Below are 24104 nucleotides of genomic sequence, written 5' to 3'. Positions count from 1 at the left end.
TCTAATGGCTCTTTCTGGCCTTAAAAACTATGAATCTAAATCTTTGGAAAATGAGGTCCATGGGACACACTGCCTTATTTAAACTGGTAAACGGGCAAGCGTCAGGATTCTGCCTAGAGCTCACACCTTTTATTATGTCAATCACACAATGAATGTCTTTTCTGCATATAACGGGGTGGCCAACCTGTGGCTCCGGAGCCACATGCGGCTCTTCAGACGTTAATATGTGGCTCCTTGTATAGGCACCGACTCCGGGGCTGGAGCTACAGGCGCCAACTTTCCAATGGGCCAGGGGGTGCTCACTGCTCAACCCCTGGCTCTGCCCCCACTCCACCCCTTCCTTCCCCCTCCCCTGAGCCTACCCCCCCCCCCAAGCCTCCTGCATGCCACAAAACAGCTGATCGGGAGGTGCGGGGAGGGAGGGGGAGGTGCTGATTGGTGGGGCTGCCGGTGGGTGGGAGGCGCTGGGAGTGTGGTTGAGGAGCTGATGGGCTGCTGACATATTACTGTGGCCCTTTGGCAATGTACATTGGTAAATTCTGGCTCCTTCTCAGGCTCAGGTTGGGCACCCCAGCATATAATCAGCACATGGCAATATTAGCATTAGCGCTGAAGAGAATAACCGCATAATGCTGCAGTTCTGAACAACTGTGTTATCATTTCAGTATATACCAGCCTCTTCCCGTGCAATTGCCTTTTCAGATTAAAAGTGCTATTATTTTGTGAAACGCTTTGTTCCTCATTTTGCTCCCTGATCATCACCTGGAGCCTGCACCTCCTCCAGCGCCCCAACACCCAGCCCCGAACTCCTCCCACACCTCAACTCCCCCCTGGAGCCAGTACCCCACACCCTTGCCCCAACCCTGAGCCCCCTCCTGTCCTCCAAACCTCTTGGCCCCATCCCAAAGCCCCCTCCTGCACCCCAAACCCCTCATCCCCAGCCCCACCCCAAAGCCCCCATCCAGAGCCTTCACCCAACATGCTCCAACCCCCTGCCTCAGCTGAGCCCCCTCCTCCACCCCAAACCCCTCATCCATGCGGGCAGGGGACTGGACTCGATGACCTCTCGAGGTCCCTTCCAGTCCTAGATGAATCCCAGCCCCACCCCAGAGCCCACACCCCCAGTGAAAATGGAAAAGTGAGCAAGGTTGGGGGAGAGCGAGGGAGGGAGCGGGGCCTCAGAGCAGTGGTGGGTAGGTGCAGGACTTCGGGGTCGGGGCAAGGATGTTCAGGTTTCTGCCATTAGAAAGTTAGCAACCCTACCTTTTCCTCTGATGCCCCTCACAAACATGGCGGACAGGGGGTGGGCTCTTGAATGGTTCCCCTCACAATCATGGCAGACAGGGGGGTGGGCTCTTCGATGGTGCCCCTCACAAACATGGCACCTGACGTCGGTGTGCTTTGATTCTGAGCACGCGTAGATTCGGGAACGGTTCCTGTCGCGCGCGCCAATGACGTCGCTGGCACGCTGAGAGGGACGCGGCGGGAGGCTGGAGCTGGACACGTGGGGATGGAGCCGGCTCGGGGCGTCACGGCCAGGAGGCGGCTGCGGAGGAGCCGGAGGCTGCAGGCGCAGGGGCTAGAGCCGGCGCCCGAGCGACCCTGGGAGGAGCCCCTGGCTGCGCCGCTCGGCCCCGAGGACGGGCAAGCGGGTGCCCCCGGGGAGCCCGGCCGCGGCGAGACCCTGGGGGTGGCACCGGCACCGGCCCTGGCCCTGCAGTGGCGGAAACCGGCCAAGAAGGGCAAGGAGGCGCTGGCGGTTCCCAAGGGGAAACCTAAATCCGGGCGGGTGTGGAAGGATCCCGGCAAGAAGCGGTGAGGGGGGAGGCCGGGCGCGAAGGTGGGATACGGGAGTGGGGAGCCTGGGGTGCGGGGGGGGGGCAGGAGTAAGACCATGGAGTGTGGGGGAGGGGGGAGACTAGTGTAGAGTTGGGGGTGACATAAGGAGGCTTATGGCGCTGGCATCTAGGAAGGCATGTGACTTTCCCCATGATGTATTACAAACAGACGGAATTGGAGATGGGCACTAATGCTAAATGGGCACCCAGGATAACGCCTTTCCCCCTTGTAAAAGTGCTCTGGAGTCTGTTCCTGTGTGAAGCTGTCTTAATGTAAATGCTCCCCTCTGTGTGTTGGTGGCTAATGGGAATTCTTTCTCTCCTCTCTTCTTCTTTAGGTTTTCCCATATGATTCAGGACAAGCCCCTCCGCACCTCCTGGGAGCGAAAGATGAAAGAGCGCCAGGAGAAGAAAATAGTCAAGGATTTTGCCCGGCATCTTCAGGAAGAAAAACAGAGGGCGCATGAGGTAATGGGACGGGATGGTGCAACACAGCTCATTGCCCAATTATCCCAACCCCCTGTGTGTGTGTCTCTCCCCTCCCCTGCACCCACATGTTATCACAGTGGTAAACTAGGCTCCAAGAGGAGGCCTGCAAGGGTTAATGAACCCCAAAATTTGATGGTATCCTGACCTTGGAATTGCCACCCCTTTGCCTGTTGTGATCAAGTAACCTTGCTGTACTGTCTCAGTTCTTTCACCTCTAAGTCTCCAGGGCAGAAATGCCTCTCTCAGGCTATAGAAGTCTCCCCTATACACCCCAGCTCTAGTTCCCACCTCCGCTCGCCTCTTGTTTGCCTCTAACTTGAGTGTCATTCTTGAGCCTGACCTCTCTCCTTTCCACCTCCCTCCTGTCCAGCGTCTGGGACCTTCCTTGTTGCCTCCATTGCAGCATTGCTTGTGCATGCTGCTGCTTCAGCTCCACCCCGATCTTTGGCTCTCCTTTCTATGATTTCCCTGTGTTTCAGCTCTCCACATTAATGATAAATACGAGGGGATACAAATCTGAGGTGCCAAGCCTGCTGTGTCAGGATCTAAGCTGACCACTAAGAACAGCCTGGGCTCCAGGAGAAACTTCTGTATGGGGAGGTTGTTCCATATGTGGCGTGTGGGTTGTTTGCACCTTCCTCTGCAGCATCTGGTGCGGGCTGCTGTCAGAGACAGGATATTGGGCTGGATGGATCTCACCTCTGATCTGGGGTGGCAGTTTGCATGTGCAGACACCTACTGCCATGTGCCGATCCCCTCACTTCTGTCCTGAAACAATTCCACTGGTTTTCTGTTCCATTCCTGATCCAGTTTTGTTTAAAAACCTGCCACATCCTAGCTCCAGGCTATCTCATGGACTGTCTCCTCTTTGCTCTAGCCACCTTCTCTCTTCCTTCACACCATGCAACTTAATTGTATTGCCTCTTCTTCTGACACCAGCGTCGCTCCTCTGTTGGATGGTAGCAAATGTTTGGGGCCTTGCTGGTTATTTTTCCAGTAGAGGAGAAATCAGTGACATAGACTGGGTATAATCTAAGTGTGACTTTGATGTAGTTATGCTATACATAGGTTTGGCAGAATTCAATTTTTATTTTTTTTATCATTTTGATGGATAATATGAATGTTTATTTTTAAACATTTTTTTGTTTTTTTATTTAAATGTTCACAATTGTATGAAATTATGGGGGGGGGGTCAGACAATAATTATTTAGTGACAGTCAAACACTGAGATTCAATGAGCTAAAGCTTTATGGCTGTTAAAACACAAATTATCAACATCATGTCAAAATATGCAACGTAAATAGCTTTAAATCAAACCCTAATAAGTTCTCAAGCAGCACTTTTCTTACTTTGCCTATCTGTACCTTTCAATTACTATCGCTAGAAATATTTTTTCATCAATTTCAGCGTGTATGGTGAAATCAACATTTACTGATAAATATCTAATACTTCCAAGCTTACCCATACACCAGTTCTGGAACAGAGGTGGTCAAACAGCATACAGGGCAAATTTATTCTTCTGGGAATTTCTGAACCGCACTAGAGCCTGGTTCCCAGGGAGCAACTCTGCCCCCAGAATTGGCTGATCAGAGCAGTGAGCAAACTCTCCCACCATTGATGTGGCTTCCTCCTTCCCAGGATCACTGCTCCCAGAACCTTGCATAACCCAAAACTAAATGACCCAGCATGTCTGTCTAAGAGTCACACTGTTTAAAGGGACGGTCTCCAATTCCAATATGCTACACTTCAAGCCACTGCTTGATCTTCTCTTTATCAGTCTGTAGGTACTTGCATAAGGAACAGAAATTTGATAATAGAGGGCTCTTTAATGTAGCAGACAAAGGCATAACAAGATCCAATGACTGGAAATTGAAGCTAGATAAATGCAGACTTGAAATAAAGTGCAAATTTAAGCTCAGACTAGATGATCACAATGGTCTTGTCTGGCTTTTAAATCTATAAGACTTGTGCACTAAGAAAAAGAATTTGGGAAAGTATAGAACAGTGCCACCTGCTGGCACCACTCCAAGGAATTAAGCCCAACAGCTGGTACATAAGCTCCCTCTGGTACATAACACTGTAGCCCAACTGCTCAGTGGCACAGGTCCCCACAAACTCGTCACCCCAGTTTCCTGACGTTTACTGTCTTTTCTGCCCCCCCCCCCCCCATTGGATACAGAGTGCAAAGCAAGGGGTGTGTCCTGCTATTCAAAGCCCTGTGTAGGAGTGTCTCTGGCCACCTGAGATCGCCTCTCCTTCCTGCAACTCCGATCCCAGCATTCCACTGAAGCAGTGAAACACCCCCCCCCCCCCCCCCCCCTGTGAGAGAGGCTTATGAAGGGAGGCAGAACTTCCATAGCAGAGGTCCCTAGATTATGGAGCTCTCACCCACTCGTGTTGATTCCCCTGTCCCCCAGGAAGGATCTCTACGCACAGACACACAACTAATTATTAAAGTACCTAGAGAGAACCTCACTGGGCCTGGTGCAAGAGCCTTCTCCTCTGCAGCTCTTGCCCTCCCTGTGCTCTCTTGCCTCGCTGATTCCATCTCTCTTACGATCTTTGCTGTGGACCTCTCTCACCTTTTCTGCCTCTTCCCCCTCTGCTCCCGTTCCTGGGCATGACTCTAGAATGCAGTTTCCCTGAATGGCAGGATATAAAATCAAAGCTTCACTCTGCTGTTTCTGCAGGAGAAAAAGCAGCGCCGGGAAGAGAACTTGAAACGACGCCTGGAGAACGAGCGGAAGGCAGAGATCATACAAGTGGTGAGTGTCCTGGCTTTTTAGCATCTCCTGCAGGGAGACCCAGAACCCACCTTTCCAACATGGGACGGATTCATTTGGGGGTTCCTCCTCCCGTACTCACTGTGTCCTGGTTGCTGCTTGGAAAACCATATTTGTGTTGAGGGCTGACACATGCTCATGTCAGATTTTTGTGAGTTGCTGGGGTCAACCCAGTTTTTCTCCCTGCAGAGAATGGTTCTTGTTGAGTGCCCACGGCAGGGACAAGAGAGTGAAAATGAACAGAGAGAGAGAAATCCAGATGGATAGTTGGAAAAACAGCCTCACACTGGAATCTATGAGCCTCTGAAATAGTCTTTTGTTGCGTGTGGAGCCCATCACTAAAACTGTTCAGAGCTAGACTAGGCAGAGCCCTGCTGGCCATACTTTAGGGAACAGCCCCGCTTTGGGCCCCGAGATGCATGCCTTGCCCCAGTGCAGTGGTTCCCAAACTTTAACAGCCCGCGAATGCCTTTCACTAAACTGTGAAATCTCATGAACCCCCTCCTAAAAATGAATATTTTCAGGGATTTAAGTTTAAATTTCCTCAGTGTGATGGATGCCCCAACTGCCTGGCCCCGCTCTTCCTGGGGCTCGGACTGCCAGCCCCGGGTGGAGCGCTGGGGTTTGGGCTGCCAGCTCCCTCGTTGACAGGGGCAGGGCTCGGGCTGCCGGCCCCGCTCTCCCTGGGGCTCGGGCTGCTAGCCCTGCGTGGAGAGCGCTGGGGTTCATGCTGCCGGCTCCCCCACTGACGGGGGCAGGGCTCAGGCTGCCAGCCCCAACTGCCCGGCCCCGCTCTCCCTGGGGCTCGGGCTGCCAGCCCTGCGCGGAGCGCTGGGGTTCGGGCTGCCGGCTCCCCCACTGACAGGGGGCAGGGCTCAGGCTGCTGGCCCCAACTGCCCGACCCCGCTCTCCCTGGGGCTTGGGTGGTCAGCCCCGCGCGGAGCGCTGGGGTTCGGGCTGCCAGCTCCCCCGCTGACCGCCGGGACTTGGGCTGCCAGCCCCAACTGCCCGGCCCCGCTCTCCCTGAGGCTCGGGGTGTCTGCCCTGCAACCGGGTCCCACCTGCTGTCTCCAATGCCCAGGGTCCTCTGTCCGCCACTAGTGAAATTTTTCTGGCAAACCCCCTGTAACGTTCTGCGAACCCCCTGTAACGTTCTGCGAACCCCAGTTTGGGAACCACTGCCCCAGTGCTATGGGTGGCTGAAAACTTTCCACTGAAACTGTTTTTGACTGAAAATTGGAGGATTAACTTTTTTTTTTTTTTTTTTTTTGGTGAGAACTGTCTTTTTTTTCATTTGAAAAACTGAAATGTTTCCATTTGGAAAAGCTGCCATGGTGCCTCCTAGGAGTTGTAGTTGAGTTACCTCATGCTCCCATTCTTCTCTATGGGCTGGACTCCCCAACCAGACTACATTTCCCATGATGCACCACAGGCAGGACTGCCCATTATATACAGTTTCACAAAGGGACAGTGTGATGCATCATGGGAGATGTAGTCTGACCAGGCAGCCCAGCCTATAGAGGAGAAGTGGGATTATGAGGCACTTGAAATACAACTCTCATGAGATACCACAGCAGCATTTTTTTTCTGACCAGCTGTCCCCAAGAGGTGTTTTGTCCTTGGTCTGTGTTGTTCCATGGCTGAGATTCACAGCTTTTCTCTCTTGTTCCACCCCTGCAGATCCGGAATCCGCTCAAGCTGAAGCGTGCCAAGAAGAAGCAGCTGCGCCGGATCGAGAAGCGGGATACGCTGGCACTATTGCAGAAACGCCAGGCGCAGCGCAAAGAGGCCAAGGAGTGAGGCTGCAGCGGGGAAGGGGAATAAAGCCTCAGGACAGCTGATTCTCTGGGGTCCATCTGTCCTGACACTGCTTTCCCAGCTATCCTGCCCACCGCCTCCTTATGCCTTTGCTGGGGACTCCCCATCACCTCTCCTCCCTGCTGTGGGCTGATCAGCCGCACTGAGTACACGCTGCTGGCTCACACGCAAGAGCAGGGGGTTATACAAACCCACAGTCTGCACGGCTGCTCTTAAATGGAAACCTGCATTGTCTTCTCTTGCACCAGCGAGGCAGGATGCCGCAGTCCACGGCGCTGGGAAGTGTCATAAGCCCCGATGGGACAGGGATGAGGTGTCCTCATACTGCCTGACTTGGGGCAAAAAAACCAAAGACCATGGCAGCTGAGCCAATGTGTGAACCGGAGCCCCTGAATCCTGGTGTTAAAGGCCCTGAATCCTCTTAAGCAGCACACACTCACTTGCTTGTGGAGCTGGTGGGAGCAGGGAGCTGCTTCTGGTGTCTGTCTTGGCCTGTGCCTCAATAATTTGATCTTCTGTTAGGAGGAACAACGTGGAAAAAGATTTGGATTTGTAGTGACCTGGGTTGTGGGCTGGGTGCTGTGTCTGTTGCTATCTTATATTTTTAATGGGCTGTCGCCTTGGTCTGCGGTAAAGGACAGAAGTCCCAGCTGCCCAGAGTAGGCCAAGCTTCTCTCCCATCAATCTGCCTCTTCCCCAGGTTTGAGGTGGGTGTTCGTCCTTCTTGCCTTAGCCAATTGTTGGCCTTTCTGCTGAGACTAACAACGGGAGAGTGGGTTTTTATTTTGCTGGACTCCCATTGGAAGTCAGCCTGAGGTGACCCACTAACTCGTTGAAGAGGTTCCTGGCAACAGCTAGGAGAGGATGATGAGGGTGGATTGCTCCCAACCACATCATGGCTGTATGTGAGAAGGGATTTGTTGATCCATGCAGAAATATTGCTCTGGCCAAAGAAATGAAACCGAAAATACCAGCCAAGCCTGTGTCCTGTTCTCTCCTTTTCATCCAGAGGAATGTAAGGCGCAGGGAGTGTCCACAACAAACTGGTGGGGATGGCGGGAGGGAGCCAGACACGCTGTGCAGGAGCCATTCAGCATGGGGAGAAGGTTTGCGGCCCTGAGAGGAGCAGCGGGTATCCGTGCACTGCCCACCCCCACAAGTGCCATCCATGCAGCTCCCATTGGTTGCAGTTCCCAGCCAATGGCAGCTGTGGAGTCAGTGCAGAGGAGCAGGGGCAACGCGCAGAGCTGCCTGCCTGTCTACCGGCAGGGAGCCACCTGTGGTAAGCGCCTTCCGGCCAGAGCCTACACCTCACACCCCCTCCTGCACCCCAAACCCCAGTCCAGAGTCTGCACCCCAAGCTCCTGCCTCAGTCCTGAGCCTACACCGAAACTCCCTCCCAGAGCTTGCACTCCTCACCCCCTCCTGCACCCCAACCCCCTGCCCCAGGCTCATCCCAGAGACCCCTCCCACACTCCAAACCCCTCAGCCTCAGGCCAGAGCCTGCACCTTTACCCCAGCCCAGTGAGTGGGGGGAGGGGATGGAGTGAGAGGGGCAGGGTAGATCCTGGGTTGATCTTAAATTCAGAAAGTGATCTTGTGCGTAAAAAAAAATGGACACCACTGCTCTAGGTAAATTCTAAGGGGACACAAGGAAGCAGGGGGGCTAGAGAAGAATGGGGGAACCTGTATGAAGAGTGAATTGCTGGGAGGGGGCAGCATGGAGTTGAGTGGGGGGTAGATCTGTAAAAAGAAAGGAATAGAGTGGTGAGGTGGGCCTGAGGTGAAAGGAAAGGGGATGGTAGTGAGGATTAAGGCTGGGCATGAGGGACACTTAGAGGGGTGGCCAGACGTGTATCTGATAACAGGGCCTTTGATTGATCCCTCCTGCCAGGCCGATGCCTGTAGCAATAGATCACCCCATCACCTGCAGTTGGCAGCTTTCAGCTGCTGGACTTCTGCCTCCAGCCCTGCCGGGCACATCCTGTCACCTCGCGGCACCAGCAGGCGTAGCAACCCGCTGAGCTGCTGCATCCATCCCACAAGGTGAGTCTTGCAATTGCCGTAATAACAGGCCCGTGTGGAAGAGTCTGCCTGGCCAGGTTCACTAGGGTAAATGGTGGAGCCCATAGCAGAGGGGCAGGATGCCCACTGAGGCTGAGCTGCTCCTTCTCCAGTGGGCGTAGGGTGGATGTGGCAGCAGCCACGGAGTTCTGCCCAGCCATGCCAGTAACCAGGGTTTGCGTCAGTCCCTCTCTCATCAGGCATTTACGTGATAGGGTGTGTTTGGCAATTGCGTGGGTGCCTCTGTCCCCAGTAGATGCTGCACTGCCAGGGATCTGACTCCCCTGCCCTTGGGTAGGAATGGGTGGGCAGGAGCATTGGGGCGCTCTCTGGGAATGAATATGGGGCAGGAAGCACCAGAGCTGGGTTTTATTCCCAGTCCTGCCACTGAGCCGCTCATTATCTCCCTGTGCCTGGAAGGTCTGTAAAACAGGCCACCTCCAAGGCCCAGGAGGGGTTAATGAGGTGATGCTCTGACAGTCTAGAAGGGTTGAGTGGGAGTGATACACGAGACAACCCCGAGAAGTTCCCTCATGGACCTTGCACCATGGAACAAATTAGGGTATTGGGCAAGTCCACAGGTCCTCTAACTAGGAGTACAATATCCAGTTGGTTGGCTAAAATGTCTGATATATCTGGGACAACAGGAACAGATGTCTCAACCGTGGTTGCAAAAGAACTAAATAACCCTTGCATGTTTGAGCTGTGGAATCTAAAAGGTTAGAAGATTCCTGAGACCAGGTTCAGCAGTTGCTCCAGTAGCAACTGGAATTTTGACTTAGGGAGAAGGTTCAGCTTGAGAACTCCACATTACAAGAGAAAAGTTTAAAGGATGAGCTGAAGATTAAAAAGCTGTAATGCACTTGTGATAAGCAATGGCTTGAAATATTAAGGGAGCAAGATTGCTGTTTAAGGAAAATGGCCACAAAGGCAGCAGGCAGTAAATGTGGTTCTGAACTCTCAGAACCAGCAGACTCTGGCTAACCATGCATATTGCCAATAGGAAGCAGCTTGCTTATAGGAAGAGCTGCAGGCTATGAAGGTAGTAAACAGTGCAGCTAAGGGAAGCAGTGCTGTAGTGAGCATTAAGAAAGTTGTGTGCAGAAAATTAGAGGAAAAGAATAGAGTTAGCTCTCATACAAGTTCAGAAAACTTTTCTGGACTTCCCTATGGAAGTAATATTGAAAAGAAGTGAAGTTTTTCTGATTCTGTAGAGAAACAATGGGTAATAGAAAAACCAGAGTCATGTATGACTTGGAAATTAGTGCATGGAAATCCTGAATTGACTCGGGATGGGAAGGTACCGTAGAGTGTGATATAACACAATCTGAAGGAACATTAGTGTCACAATTTGGCTTAACAGTGAAAACAGCAGAATGTTTAATAATTCATATACTGCTTTAAACAATCTAGGAAAAGTTGTAGGTGAAATACAGAAAGGATGGCCACCCCCAAAGAAAAAAACCTCAAGGGGCATTGCTGATAACTTTCCCCAACAATGGGCCAGAAGGAAAAAAGGAACCAGCAAAATAAAGGGGAACCAAGGAAAGAAGACGGCAAAGATAAAAATCTTGCCCCTTGTGAAAAGAAGAGAATTTCTGATCTGGGTAGAAATTGGCTTTGGAGAAAATTGCTACAGTATGAGCCTAGGGATCAGATTGATAGGCTACCCACTGAAGAATTGCTTCTGAGATGGGCAAGTCATGAGAAGAGCATACCTACGGCTCCCCCATGCTCCAAAGACCAAGTATAGGCCTCCCTATCTCCCCAGTGTCAGCAAATGATCATGCTGACCTAGTGGCACATTTAAAACGTGATGAATGGGGAAGACCAACAGTACATGTGGTGATTAACACCAGAGCCTTCAAACAAAATATGTTAGTAGACACAAGTGCCACTTTTGGTACTGGTAAAAAGAATTTATTTGGACCACCAGTAGCAATAAAAAGATTGCAAGGATTTAATGAAACAGAAAGTAAAGTGCCATTTAGCTAGCCAATATGTTTTTGGTTAGGAACAAATCAAGGAATAGGACAATTTGGCCTGATAAATTTGGATGGCAATAGAATAATAGGAATAGATATGTTGAATAATAGTAGCCAACTAGTACTAATGGGCAAAGTGAATGCTCATAGGAGAAACATTGAAAGAGCTCAGTAGAATAGCAAGGCAGATGAACAGGCTAAGAAGGGTACCAAGGAGGGGATAGTATGGCAGCCACAATTCCAATCAACCCCAATGGCAAAAATAGAAGAAGAAAAAAAGATAGAACAAATTGATTTAGTAGTGCTACAGAAAAGAGATCCTGAAATAAGGAAATTGGTAACAAAAGAAAAATATCAGGGATGAAAGATTTGGCAGAATGAAACAGGATTAGTGTTAGCTACCAAAACAGAAGATGACATGTTTGTATGGGGTTGTTCCAACAGAAGTTAGATCTGAAATTATAGCCTTAGTTCATAATAATAAACATTAGGGATAGATAAAACTCTTAGCAGGCTATAGGATGTGGCCAAGTATCAGAACAGATGTGGAAGAATATGTAATGAAGAATATGCGCTGCCAATAATGCAAATACCAAGATAGTAAAAGGGCCATTGGGACATCAAAGAATAGAAGGCCAATGGGTCAGGTTACAGATTGGTCTGCTTGCGAAAACTGCAAGAGGAAAACAGTATTGCCTGGTAGTATTGGATCCTTTTATAAAATGTGTAGAGGCTATCCCTATGAGAAATAACAGCTTTAACCACAGCTTAAGTCTTGGTATATTATGTAATCACTAGGTGGGGTATCACTAAGGAAATTGATTCAGATCAAGGGTCACACTTTATAGGAGAAATTAGGAAGCTGGACATCCTCAGAGTTTGGGACAAGTGGAAAGAACAAACAATGCTAAAAACAGCCTTAAGAAAAGTAGTGAATCATCAGAGTAAGGATTGGGACCAAAAGCTTCCTTTAATATTAATGGCCATCAGAGGAAAAGTAGCTTCACATGGAGTAACTCTGTTTAAAGCCATGACTGGGCAAAACATGAGATTGCCTGAACAACGATGGGTGGTTGGAATGCCTCCAGACGAATTACAACCTAGGGTATTAACAGATCAGTGGATGCAACAGTTATTAAAATACATTGCTGAAACGCATAAACAGGAAGCAATTGCTCTTAAGGCAAATATCGAACAAATGGATAAGAAGATGGGACCAATCCTGCACCCACAGAAATAGCAAATAGGTGATATGGTTATGTACAGGCATATTACAGAAAAGGGCCACATATATAGTCCAATATGGATGGGACCAGTAAGAATTGTGGACAAGGCCAATCCTACAATATACCAACTAAATATTCGTCAAGGAAAGAGAAAAGTAACAAAGTGGTTCCATTCATCTCAACTAAAGAAATGGAGGGGAGAGGCTGTAAAATAAAGTTTAAATTACTGCATAAGTAGTCATTTGTTTTACTTTGTTTAATAGGGAGAGAAAGGAACTAGTTTATAAATTATAATTAAAATGCAACCAGTGCAGCAAGAAAGAGAATGGTACAAATTTCTGCCAGAACTAAAGTCACAGGATGTAGTCAAGGTTTTTGTCATTAGTAGCAGTACAGGTGGAGGATCCATTTCAGCCAGCGGACCAAAACCCCACAGAGTATAGAAAAACTATTAAACGACAGCCAGGAGAGACCCCTAACTGATGTCAGTATAGACAGGGAGAGAATTTGACGGGTTTGTTATGTGGATACTGGATCCACATGCTCCATCTTGAATACCATTGGAAATCCCATAGAATTTATACCATATATTTCATCTGACAAAAAAGTGATTCGGGGCATTCACAGAACAGAGGGTTCAATCCCATTAAGCATCCCTGTAATGGTGGAAATAGGAAACAGAATAGCAGGAATTAGATGGGTACTCATGGAAATAGGACTAATCAGTTTTGGAATAATAATTTCTTGCACAAATGCAATGCATAGTTGATTTTGTCAATGGAGTTGTATGGGCCATTAATTGAAAAATAATTGTTGTTGCAAATAGTTAAAAATGATCATATAATAAAAAGCATTTATAATTGTTAGTGTTTATTGTATATAGTTAATGATTAAATTGTTTTAAAATAATATATTTTTAATACAATTATTTAATAAAGATTGTTAGAATTAAAACACTCATCAGAGAGAAAAATAGTCTTCTGTTATGTTTTGCAGAAAGAAAGAGTCCAGAAGGTGTGAATGATGCAGTTCTATTCATCTTGGCTCTTCTGGGTATCAGTGGTTACTGGTTTCTGCTATGGTGGTGTGAATTCAGAAATTGTGAAAACAGCAAAGATCCAGTGGCGTAAACCTAACCAAACTGCTGTCGCTGACAGTAATGTGAGCTGCCTCTTTACATTTCCAAAACTAAATAATAAAAATGTTGAGAATTGGGTAATTTTGGGTCACTATGGGACCAGTAGGAGATATAATGATGCAAAACTCACACAAATGTCTTATTTCATTTGTCCACGCCAATGGTCAGGGTATTGTGGGTCCCCACAATTTTTCCTTACCAGGACCAGCAGGATATAAATGGACAGCTGAGGAAAGGAGAGGAATAACATGGGGAAGGGTGGTTAAAATTGGACAATGGCAATGTACTCTAGTAAATGGATCTGGAGTATTTGCATGGTCCAACAGTCTCCTAGTAGCTCCGAAAATATCCCAAACATCCCTCCTCTTGTAGCTGCAACACCAATCAGTAGTATCCAGGCAACAGAAGAAAAGAATAATATCACAATGATATGTAAATGGTTCATCGGCATGAATAAGGAAGGATGGCATGTAATCCACCAAACTGACGTAATAAATATGAAAGGTAGCCAGCAATAAGACACGCCATAGCTAACTCCACCCAACCCATGGGATGAAGGAGAGAGTATACAGATCTCTGTAATCTTAAGTGGGCAAAAATGTAAATGGGTCTGGATACAAAGGGAAGACAGATGGGCACACGTAACTGACATAACATCACTGGCTGAAATATGACGATTATAAATAATGGAAAAGATAAGCCTATGTTATGGTTTAGAGGAGGTGGGGTCTGCATCTGGAAATATGGTAGATTAAGTAACTGTACATCATTCCAAGGGGAAAACCCTCATGTGCTTTTATAGCATGATATGCCCCTAAATGGAAAAAGAAGAAAGGGAAACCATAGTGTTAAAATGGGCCCATAACAATGTTGAAATAAATAACATCTTATTTAATATTATTGATCCATAATGAGGGCACAGTGGAATAATGATTCAGTGTGTGCCTCAACAGGAAATCATATCAAGAGATCAGTTAAGTTTACAAGCACCCTAGTACAAACAGATAGAGCAGAATAATGGATGTAGAAAGGTTAAGAAGAGTCAAGTCCTGTTTTCCTATTGGTGTGAAAGTAGCAGACATATAACAAGAAAACATGGAAGTGGAATATGGAGGATTGTTGGCCCTAACAATTTCAGTAACATCTTCACCATATTATGGTATCCACACCTGAGAAAGTTAGAATTGGTCCTTGCATAATAAAAGAGGATGTTAGAAGGCAATTGATCATAAATCCCCCCTACTCCTTGAAAACGGTGGTAGTAGATTTAACTCCCATGAATATCTCATTTATACAACCACAGTGTGCTAGATACATAGAACCCCTGTTTATAGGATTGAAGAGATGGCTGGGAACCAACTTTTAACAGGAATCCCTGCTAACAAAGTAAAAAGAGATCTGCTAGACAGAGCTCTAGGAGGGGCAGGAACAGGTCTTGGCGTGTTAATTAAATGCAGTAGGACAGCAAGGAGAAGCTTTGTCTAAATCCCTTAAAATAACTTTAAATGAGATAAGCACTAGCCATCAGCTGATAGCTAGTTTGCTCCCTGGATAGGAGAAGCTACAAGAAGTGGATCACTTAGCAGTATTACAAACAGTGGAGGTATTACAGAGCAATGTATCTATGGCATTAGCTTGTATACAAGCACAAACATGGACTAATGATGTGGTAAAGGACATCATAAGGGATGGAATGAGTGGGATTTTGCCTTTAGAAATAAGAAGCATTATGTGGAAATATGCTACTATCGCTGAACAAAAATTGTATTCTTAGTGGAAAATGATAAATTTTACATATGATGTACAATTAAATCAAATTACCACCTATATAGTGATGTCTGATGCTCAGATAGAACTGATTGTGGCATTGGGATTAAATGTTAATGATAGTGTAATGCAGCCAGTGGAACATAAATTGTGGGGCATGAAACAAAGCTTTGTATGGAAAACTGTGGAATTTGAAGCCTGCATGGAAGAGTGTGGTATTGGATATGTTTGCAGTTATGATGCTATACAACCATATGATATATGTTTAAATTCAGAAAAGAGAAGATGTCATTACCAACTAGATCCTTTTTCACTTAATGGATCTGTAGTTGTGTATATAGGAAATAAATGTGTATGGTTTTGAAGTTGGTGTAACTGGTTTGAAGTTAATCGTTTGTTTATCATAACACATGATCCTCAGGAAAACCAATGTCTATGTAATATAACTACTATAATAGGATGTGATTTTAATTTTTCATTGTCTGAAATAAAAAGTGAAGTTAAGGATCAGTTTCAGATATATAGCAAGGTTAACCCAGTACCATTGGGAATGAACATATGTTTAGTTAGGCAGCTATTAAGGCATCCTGACTTACAAAAACAATTACAGAAAGCTCAGGAAAGTACACAAAAAGTCATGATCATTGTACACCACTCTAATGATGAAATTGAACAAGTTATGGAACAAATACAAAAAGATACGTGGTGGTGGAGGATATTTTTGGAATGGTCTCCCACAGCAACAGGATTCTTTAATGCTATTCTATATCCTTTAGTAATGATTTTGGCGTTTCAGGTTTTGGTGGCAATTACATTTATCATTTTGGTGTGCTTGCCCAAGCAGAAATTTAAGCAGCTGAAGCATGTACAGTCCACAAGTATTAAAAGAGCTATAATGGTGCACAAGGTATGCAGCCTTAGTGAGGCAGAATCAGGGATGACGAGATATTGTGCCAGCAAGAAGAAATATCTGTTTGGTTTCAAGGAGAGCCTTGAGCCAATGCTGAACAAAACTGAACATCCACTGAACTCACTAATAGGTGTTGGGTTGGTTAAAAAAAAGTATATCACACAACAAGGAGGGGACTGATACATGAGATTTTTCTGGCTGCTCTATTCTGTGTGGAAATACAGCACCAGAAGCACTGTAAGATTTGAGCTTGTTTGAATTAGTGAAATTGGCGTGGTGACAGTGAAACATAATGTTAAGGTACAGATAAGTGTATAATTTGTTTAATAATCATAAGGATTTAAATAGTTAATAAAGATGGTTTTAAGTGGTTACAGCTAGGGAAAACGATGGCGGCCGCAAGAAATCAAAGCTGGGAAAACCAAACTGGAGGTCTTAAAATGATCTGGCCAATGGCAAGCAGGCAGGTTGGGGGTGAAATAAAGGTCAGTCCAAAAACCTGAGGAGAGAAGAACACAGGTTTTCAACCAGATCCAGCTTTGATTGACAGGTGACGGTCTTGAAGCTGATTGGCTGATAATGATAGGGATTGACAAGAGAACCAATCAGGATAAGCTACGTCTGTATATAAGGCAGAGAGCTAATAGTCTTTAGTTAGTCTGTCAGTCTTAGGCTACGTCTTCTCTACCCACCTGAATCGGCGGGTAGAAATCGATCTCTCGGGGATCGAATTATCGCGTCTCGTCGGGACGCGACAATCGATCCCCGAATCGACGCTTGTACTCCACCAGCGCAGGTAGGAGTAAACGCCGTCGACGGGGGAGCCGCGGAGGTCAATTTGCCGCCATCCTCACAGCGGGGTAAGTCGGCTCGGATACGTCGAATTCAGCTACGCGAATAGCTGAATATCTTAATATGCGCGAATAGCTGAATTTGCATATCTTAAATCGATTCCCCCCCACCCCCCAGTGAAGACGTAGCCTTAGTGTGAGTAGAAGGAGCTAGGATGAGTGGGAGAAGTAGAAGAAGAAGAAGAAAGACAACTAAAAGAGTTGAAATCATATGAAGAAAGAGGGTAGAAGCAAAGAAGAAGTAGCAGTGACAACATTAGGTCTGACAGATCAGAAGGACCTAGAGTAGAGGGAAGGAAGCTAACAGGAAAGGAAGCTAATAATAAGAAATAAAGTGAGTGAATGGGTGTGTATGGGATAATAAAGCTGGATATTTGTGTATGTATGTTGATTATTTTAATGTTTAAGAACTTGCTGTCAGCATCCTATAGCCGATTAGCTATTGCATATAGAATGTAACCACTTAAAGCTATCTTCCAGTTGTAGGATATTGCAATTTTGAGTACTTTAATGTGCATCTGTGCTAATAAAGTCACATTTTCTTAAAAAAGGCATAACATTCTATTTCTTTTAATAGATTTTAGATTTGCTGTTTTCTGAATATTATGTTTTTTAAATTTACTGTATTAGGAAATATTGTGTTTAAATAAGCAGTAATTCAACAACAAAAAAACATCCATTGCTGCAGACTCTAGGGCAGCCACTGTGGCTTATCAGGAACAGGCTTTGGAGCCACCAGTGATTTATTATGGGTTTATGTAGATTTAGATGTATAGATTGTGGAAGGAAAGTCCCCCTCCTAGGTTCTAGGCACCTGGGCATAGTTTAAAAGCCCAGCCATACAGGGAGACCAAAGCAGCACCACCCAGCCAGCAGTAACAATTGGAAGTTTAAACCAAAGGACAGCTGGAGTGGGAAGGAAGTGAAGGTTGAACAACTGGGAAGGTTTAGAGAAGCTGTTTAGAGTCTGGGCTTTGTTTGCTGCTGTTAATGCTGAACTCTGACAACTAACAAATGTTTTGGAGAAAAGTCTTGTGAAGGCCTCAGCCCTGAACAACCTGCAGCTGCTCCAAGCCCTGCATTGGCTCTGCAATGGGCAGTGAATCAAGTCTGTGGTAATAGACCTGGGGTAAAAAACTTCAACTGTGTTAAAGTCAATGAGGGTTTTGCCATTGATCTTGCTAGAGTCAGGATTTCACCCCGATCTTCAGTGCTCGTGGCAAGCCAGGCCCAAGGCTGTGCTCGGCAGGAACAATGGAGCTGCCTGTAACAAGAGGCTGGTGGGCTAGAGGCAGGGCTTTCTCAGGAACCAGCCTGTGGTCATGTAGCTCCCTGCTTGGGATGATCACCACTTTCAGTTCATGCCGCTCCAGATCCACTGTCAGCACAGGAGCCTATAGGGATCCTGCCTGAGATCAGGGTACACACAAGAGACGACAGTCCCTGCTGTGAAAAGCTAGTGTGGCCAAGTCAATAGCTCACTAGACTAGGACTCGAGACCTGGAGTCCATTCTTGGCTCTGCCACTGGCCTGTTGCGTGACCTTATAGATTCATAGATTCATAGATTCTAGGACTGGAAGGGACCTCGAGAGGTCATCGAGTCCAGTCCCCTGCCCGCATGGCAGGACCAAATACTGTCTAGACCATCCCTGATAGACATTTATCTAACCTACTCTTAAATATCTCCAGAGATGGAGCTTCCACAACCTCCCTAGGCAATTTATTCCAGTGTTTAACCACCCTGACAGTTAGGAACTTTTTCCTAATGTCCAACCTAGACCTCCCTTGCTGCAGTTTAAGCCCATTGCTTCTTGTTCTATCCTCAGAGGATAAGGTGAACAAGTTTTCTCCCTCCTCCTTATGACACCCTTTTAGATACCTGAAAACTGCTATCATGTCCCCTCTCAGTCTTCTCTTTTCCAAACTAAACACACCCAGTTCTTTCAGCCTTCCTTCATAGGTCATGTTCTCAAGACCTTTAATCATTCTTGTTGCTCTTCTCTGGACCCTTTCCAATTTCTCCACATCTTTCTTGAAATGCGGTGCCCAGAACTGGACACAATACTCCAGCTGAGGCCTAACCAGAGCAGAGTAGAGCGGAAGAATGACTTCTCGTGTCTTGCTCACAACACACCTGTTAATACATCCCAGAATCATGTTTGCTTTTTTTGCAACAGCATCACACTGTTGACTCATACTTAGCTTGTGGTCCACTATAACGCCTAGATCCCTTTCTGCCGTACTCCTTCCTAGACAGTCTCTTCCCATTCTGTATGTGTGAAACTGATTTTTTCTTCCTAAGTGGAGCACTTTGCATTTGTCTTTGTTAAACTTCATCCTGTTTAACTCAGACCATTTCTCCAATTTGTCCAGATCATTTTGAATTATGACCCTGTCCTCCAAAGCAGTTGCAATCCCTCCCAGTTTGGTATCATCCGCAAACTTAATAAGCGTACTTTTTATGCCAATATCTAAGTCGTTAATGAAGATATTGAACAGAGCCGGTCCCAAAACAGACCCCTGCGGAACCCCACTCATTATGCCTTTCCAGCAGGATTGGGAACCATTAATAACAACTCTCTGAGTACGGTTATCCAGCCAGTTATGCACCCACCTTATAGTAGCCCCATCTAAATTGTATTTGCCTAGTTTGTCGATAAGAATATCATGCGAGACCGTATCAAATGCCTTACTAAAGTCTAGGTATACCACATCCACAGCTTCTCCCTTATCCACAAGACCCGTTATCCTATCGAAGAAAGCTATCAGATTGGTTTGACATTTGTTTTGTTTGTTTGATTTGTTCTTTACAAATCCATGCTGGCTGTTCCCTATCACCTTACCACCTTCCAAGTGTTTGCAGATTATTTCCTTAATTACTTGCTCCATTATCTTCCCTGGCACAGAAGTTAAACTAACTGGTCTGTAGTTTCCTGGGTTGTTTTTATTTCCCTTTTTATAGATGGGCACTATATTTGCCCTTTTCCAGTCTTCTGGAATCTCTCCCGTCTCCCATGATTTTCCAAAGATAATAGCTAGAGGCTCAGATACCTCCTCTATTAGCTCCTTGAGTATTCTAGGATGCATTTCATCAGGCCCTGGTGACTTGCAGGCATCTAACTTTTCTAAGTGATTTTTAACTTGTTCTTTTTTTATTTTATCTGCTAAACCTACCCCCTTCCCATTAGCATTCACTATGTTAGGCATTCCTTCAGACTTCTCGGTGAAGACCGAAACAAAGAAGTCCTTAAGCATCTCTGCCATTTCCAAGTTTCCTGTTACTGTTTCTCCCTCTTCACTAAGCAGTGGGCCTACCCTGTCTTTGGTCTTCCTCTTGCTTCTAATGTATTGATAAAAAGTCTTCTTGTTCCCCTTTATTCCCGTAGCTAGTTTGAGCTCATTTTGTGCCTTTGCCTTTCTAATCTTGCCCCTGCATTCCTGTGTTGTTTGCCTATATTCATCCTTTGTAATCTGTCCTAGTTTCCATTTTTTATATGACTCCTTTTTATTTTTTAGATCATGCAAGATCTCGTGGTTAAGCCAAGGTGGTCTTTTACCACATTTTCTATCTTTCCTAACCAGCGGAATAGCTTGCTTTTGGGCCCTTAATAGTGTCCCTTTGAAAAACTGCCAACTCTCCTCAGTTGTTTTTCCCCTCAGTCTTGATTCCCATGGGACCTTACCTATCAGCTCTCTGAGCTTACCAAAATCCGCCTTCCTGAAATCCATTGTCTCTATTTTGCTGTTCTCCCTTCTACCCTTCCTTAGAATTGCAAACTCTATGATTTCATGATCACTTTCACCCAAGCTGCCTTCTACTTTCAAATTCTCAACGAGTTAAAATCAAGTCTAGAACAGCTTCCCCCCTAGTAGCTTTTTCAACCTTCTGAAATAAAAAGTTGTCTGCAATGCAGTCCAATAATTTGTTGGATAGTCTGTGCCCCGCTGTGTTATTTTCCCAACATATATCCGGATAGTTGAAGTCCCCCATCACCACCAAATCTTGGGCTTTGGATGATTTTGTTAGTTGTTTAAAAAAAGCCTCATCCACCTCTTCCACCTAGTTAGGTGGCCTGTAGTAGACTCCTAGCATGACATCACCCTTGTTTTTTACCCCTTTTAGCCTAACCCAGAGACTCTCAACACTTCCATCTCCTATGTCCATCTCTACCTCAGTCCAAGTGTGTACATTTTTAATATATAAGGCAACACCTCCTCCCTTTTCCCCCTGTCTATCCTTCCTGAGCAAGCTGTATCCATCCACACCAACATTCCAATCATGTGTATTATCCCACCAAGTTTCAGTGATGCCAACAATGTCATAGTTGTATTTATTTATTAGCACTTCCAGTTCTTCCTGCTTATTACCCATACTTCTCGCATTTGTATATAGGCATCTAAGATACTGGTTTGATCTTGCCTCCCAGTTTTGTCCTGACCCTCCTTTCTCTCTCCCAATATAGCCCACATTCCCTCTCGTTTCCGACCCATCTCCCAGGTCTCCATGTTCCCCACTTACCTGCAGGCTTTGCTCACCTGTCCCCGTCGAACCTAGTTTAAAGCCCTCCTCACTAGGTTAGCCAGTCTGTGTCCAAATAGGGTCTTTCCCCTCCTCAAAAGGTGAACGCCATCTCTGCCTAGCAGTCCTTCCTCAAATAGCATCCCGTGGTCTAGGAAGCCAAAGCCCTCCTGGCGACACCATCTTCGCAGCCAGGCATTCACCTCCATGATGCATCTGTCTCTGCCTTACCTTGGGTAAGTCACTTCACTGCCTCGTGCCTCACTTTCTCCAGCTGTAAAATGGGCATGATACTGACCATCTTTGTGTGCGCTATAAGAGCTAGGTATTATCACACAGACAAAAAGTGGGAGGGAGAACTGGGGAACAAGGCAAGGGCCTTGGCCGAAATCACACCGCAGGTCAGTTGCAGTGGTGGGAATAGAAGCGTGAGTCTTGGTCTGATGCCCAGTCCTGTGCTTTGTCTGCTAGGCCACACTACCTTGCAACACAGCACCTTCTCCTCTGCCCTTGCTTTCCCTCAGTAAGGAAACTCTTGCCTACTAATGAGCCCTAGGAACCGGGACAGACAGGGCCCTGTGACAGTGCAGCAGACTTTATTGCCTTCCTATAGTGCTCAGATCCCATGGAGATAAGCACAGTATAAAGTACCTGGATGGATAGAGAGATTAGATAGAGGAGCGCTGGGTTATAAATGCTTCAGGCCAGGCTGGGGCGGGGGAGAGCGGCAGGCTCTGAAGTAGCCAGGTCCTTCCACCATTAGGGCCTTGAACTTCACCCTGGAGCTGGCTGGCTGCAGAGCACAGATGTGATTGCTCTCAGCCTAACCCCTTCGTGGTGGGCTCAAGGGGTTAGGTGGGGCAAGCGGGTTTTGCCAATCCCACCAAATGCCTGGCTGCAATTGTAAGCACCTAAGACCTTGGAAAATGTGGTGCCTAATTCATCTTTATTTTTGGATGAGGGTAGCCGTTAAATGCCACAACATGCTGGGTGCTGGATACGCACCTAGTGGGAGACAGAGCCTGCCCTGAACAGCCAGAGAAAGGATGAGACCAGAATGGCAGGAGGCACTGAGGGGCTGTGAGCTGGGATTGAGAGGCATTGGCGGCCAAGCCCAGGGGCAGCAGGGGATTGGGGGTGGGGGGTAACCCCACGCTGAGATAGCAGGTAGCTGTGGGTCAGGATTGAGGGGCACTGGCAGTGCTGAGTGTGGGCAGTCCAGGGCTGGGACAGCAGCGGGGGCTATAGGTTGGGATTAAGGGGTGTTGGCAGAGCTGGGGGGAACACAGGGCTGGGATAGGAGGGGGCCAAGAGGGGCAAGTTTGAGGTTCATTGGCCCCTCAGTCACACTGCAGTGCCCTCTGAGTCAGGAAAGTATCTCCAGCTTTGATTGTCCCTCTGGGTTAATGATTATTTCCACTATTGAGCACAAAGGGCATCCCAGGAGGGTGGGGAGATATAAAGCAAGAACAAGAGGTTTGTGGGGTCAGATGAAGAGCAAAGGCCTGGATCTCTCACACCCTTCTCTCTCCTGCCACTCTGGCTCATTGCAGACACACCAGGGGGGAACCCTGAAAACTGCTCTATCTCAGTGGGAGCCCTGGAGATTTCCAGCAGACTCAAGGAGCTCACCTTCATTCCTTCCTGTCTGGTAAAAAGACCTTGATTTTCCTCCTGGGCTCAGGAAATGCTCTTACCCGGGGCTAGATTCTGGAGCACATCACAGCGGTATCTGAGCTGTCTGGTAGCTGGAGTTCTCAAGCAGTGGGGAGCATCCATTCCCTTGAGTTGGGCTGGGAAGGGAGCAGGCTGATTTTGAATGGGATCATGGGCCTCCCACAGCAGATTTCCCTCCCTACTTCCCCAGAGGTGCCCAAACAATTTGTGTAGTGAATGTGCTGCTGAGAGCCATTGAACCAAACTGTAAAACCTGTATATGATGGAAACCACTTCCAGCCATGGACTGCGGTAGTACCCCTAATTCCAGCACCTATGTACTGCCCTCCCTGTCTTCTGAGTTTAGACTCTGGGGAAGTGGTGGAGGTGGGTGTGAGGGAGAGAGAGCTGAGGAAGGCGGGAGTCACGGGGGGCGGGGGATGACATGCGCTGGCTTAGCACAGGGAATCGGGTCTCCTTTAGCAGCTGTGATAGCCGATTACTTAGTGACAATCTGCAGAGTTGGTCCTTTGGCTCAGGTGGGGAGTATATGAGGGTTTTTTTTAGACACCTAAGTCTCTTTGTGAATCCAGCACTTAGCCTCACTGTGCCTCAGTTTCCCCATCTGTATTATGGGGATAATGGTACAATAAAGACTGTGAGGTGCTCCGATACTACAGCAATGGAAGCAATGTAAGTACCTAAGATAGATCCACATGTGCCTATGTTCAGGGTTAGCACAGTGCCATTGGGCAGAAGCAAGGGGGCCTCAGGGCTGCAGGTGACCGTCACTCAGCTCTCCAGGCTCCATGCCAGCCAGTGGAGCCTGATTTCACCCTAGACGGGGGGGGGGGGGGGCCACAGGAACTGCCAGACTGGAATGGATCAGAGGCAAGGGGGTCCATCTAGCCCAGTAGCCTGATGGGGGCCAGGCCAGCACCTGATCCTTCAGGGGAAGGTAACCCTCTTACCCAGCGCTTCCCGTCAGCGGATCTCAAAGCGCTTCACAAAGGAGGGTGAGTAGCTAGAGAGGAGTTTGAAGCCGGAGTGGAGGCAGGG

General features: G+C 47.1%; 1 protein-coding gene across 1 annotated transcript; it reads left to right on the top strand.

Moving 5' to 3' along the window:
- Positions 1-1510: 1510 nt before the first annotated feature.
- CCDC86 (coiled-coil domain containing 86) lies at positions 1511-7891 on the top strand. The gene is made up of 4 exons (XM_065403369.1): positions 1511-1815; positions 2177-2306; positions 5018-5092; positions 6791-7891. The coding sequence occupies exons 1-4, from the start codon at positions 1511-1513 to the stop codon at positions 6908-6910; spliced, it is 630 nt and encodes a 209-aa protein (XP_065259441.1). The 3' UTR covers positions 6911-7891.
- Positions 7892-24104: the final 16213 nt, after the last annotated feature.

Source organism: Emys orbicularis, chromosome 4, assembly GCF_028017835.1.
Source record: "Emys orbicularis isolate rEmyOrb1 chromosome 4, rEmyOrb1.hap1, whole genome shotgun sequence".
Taxonomy (NCBI): Eukaryota; Metazoa; Chordata; order Testudines; family Emydidae; genus Emys; species Emys orbicularis.
This window is presented reverse-complemented; position numbering and strand designations above follow the sequence as displayed.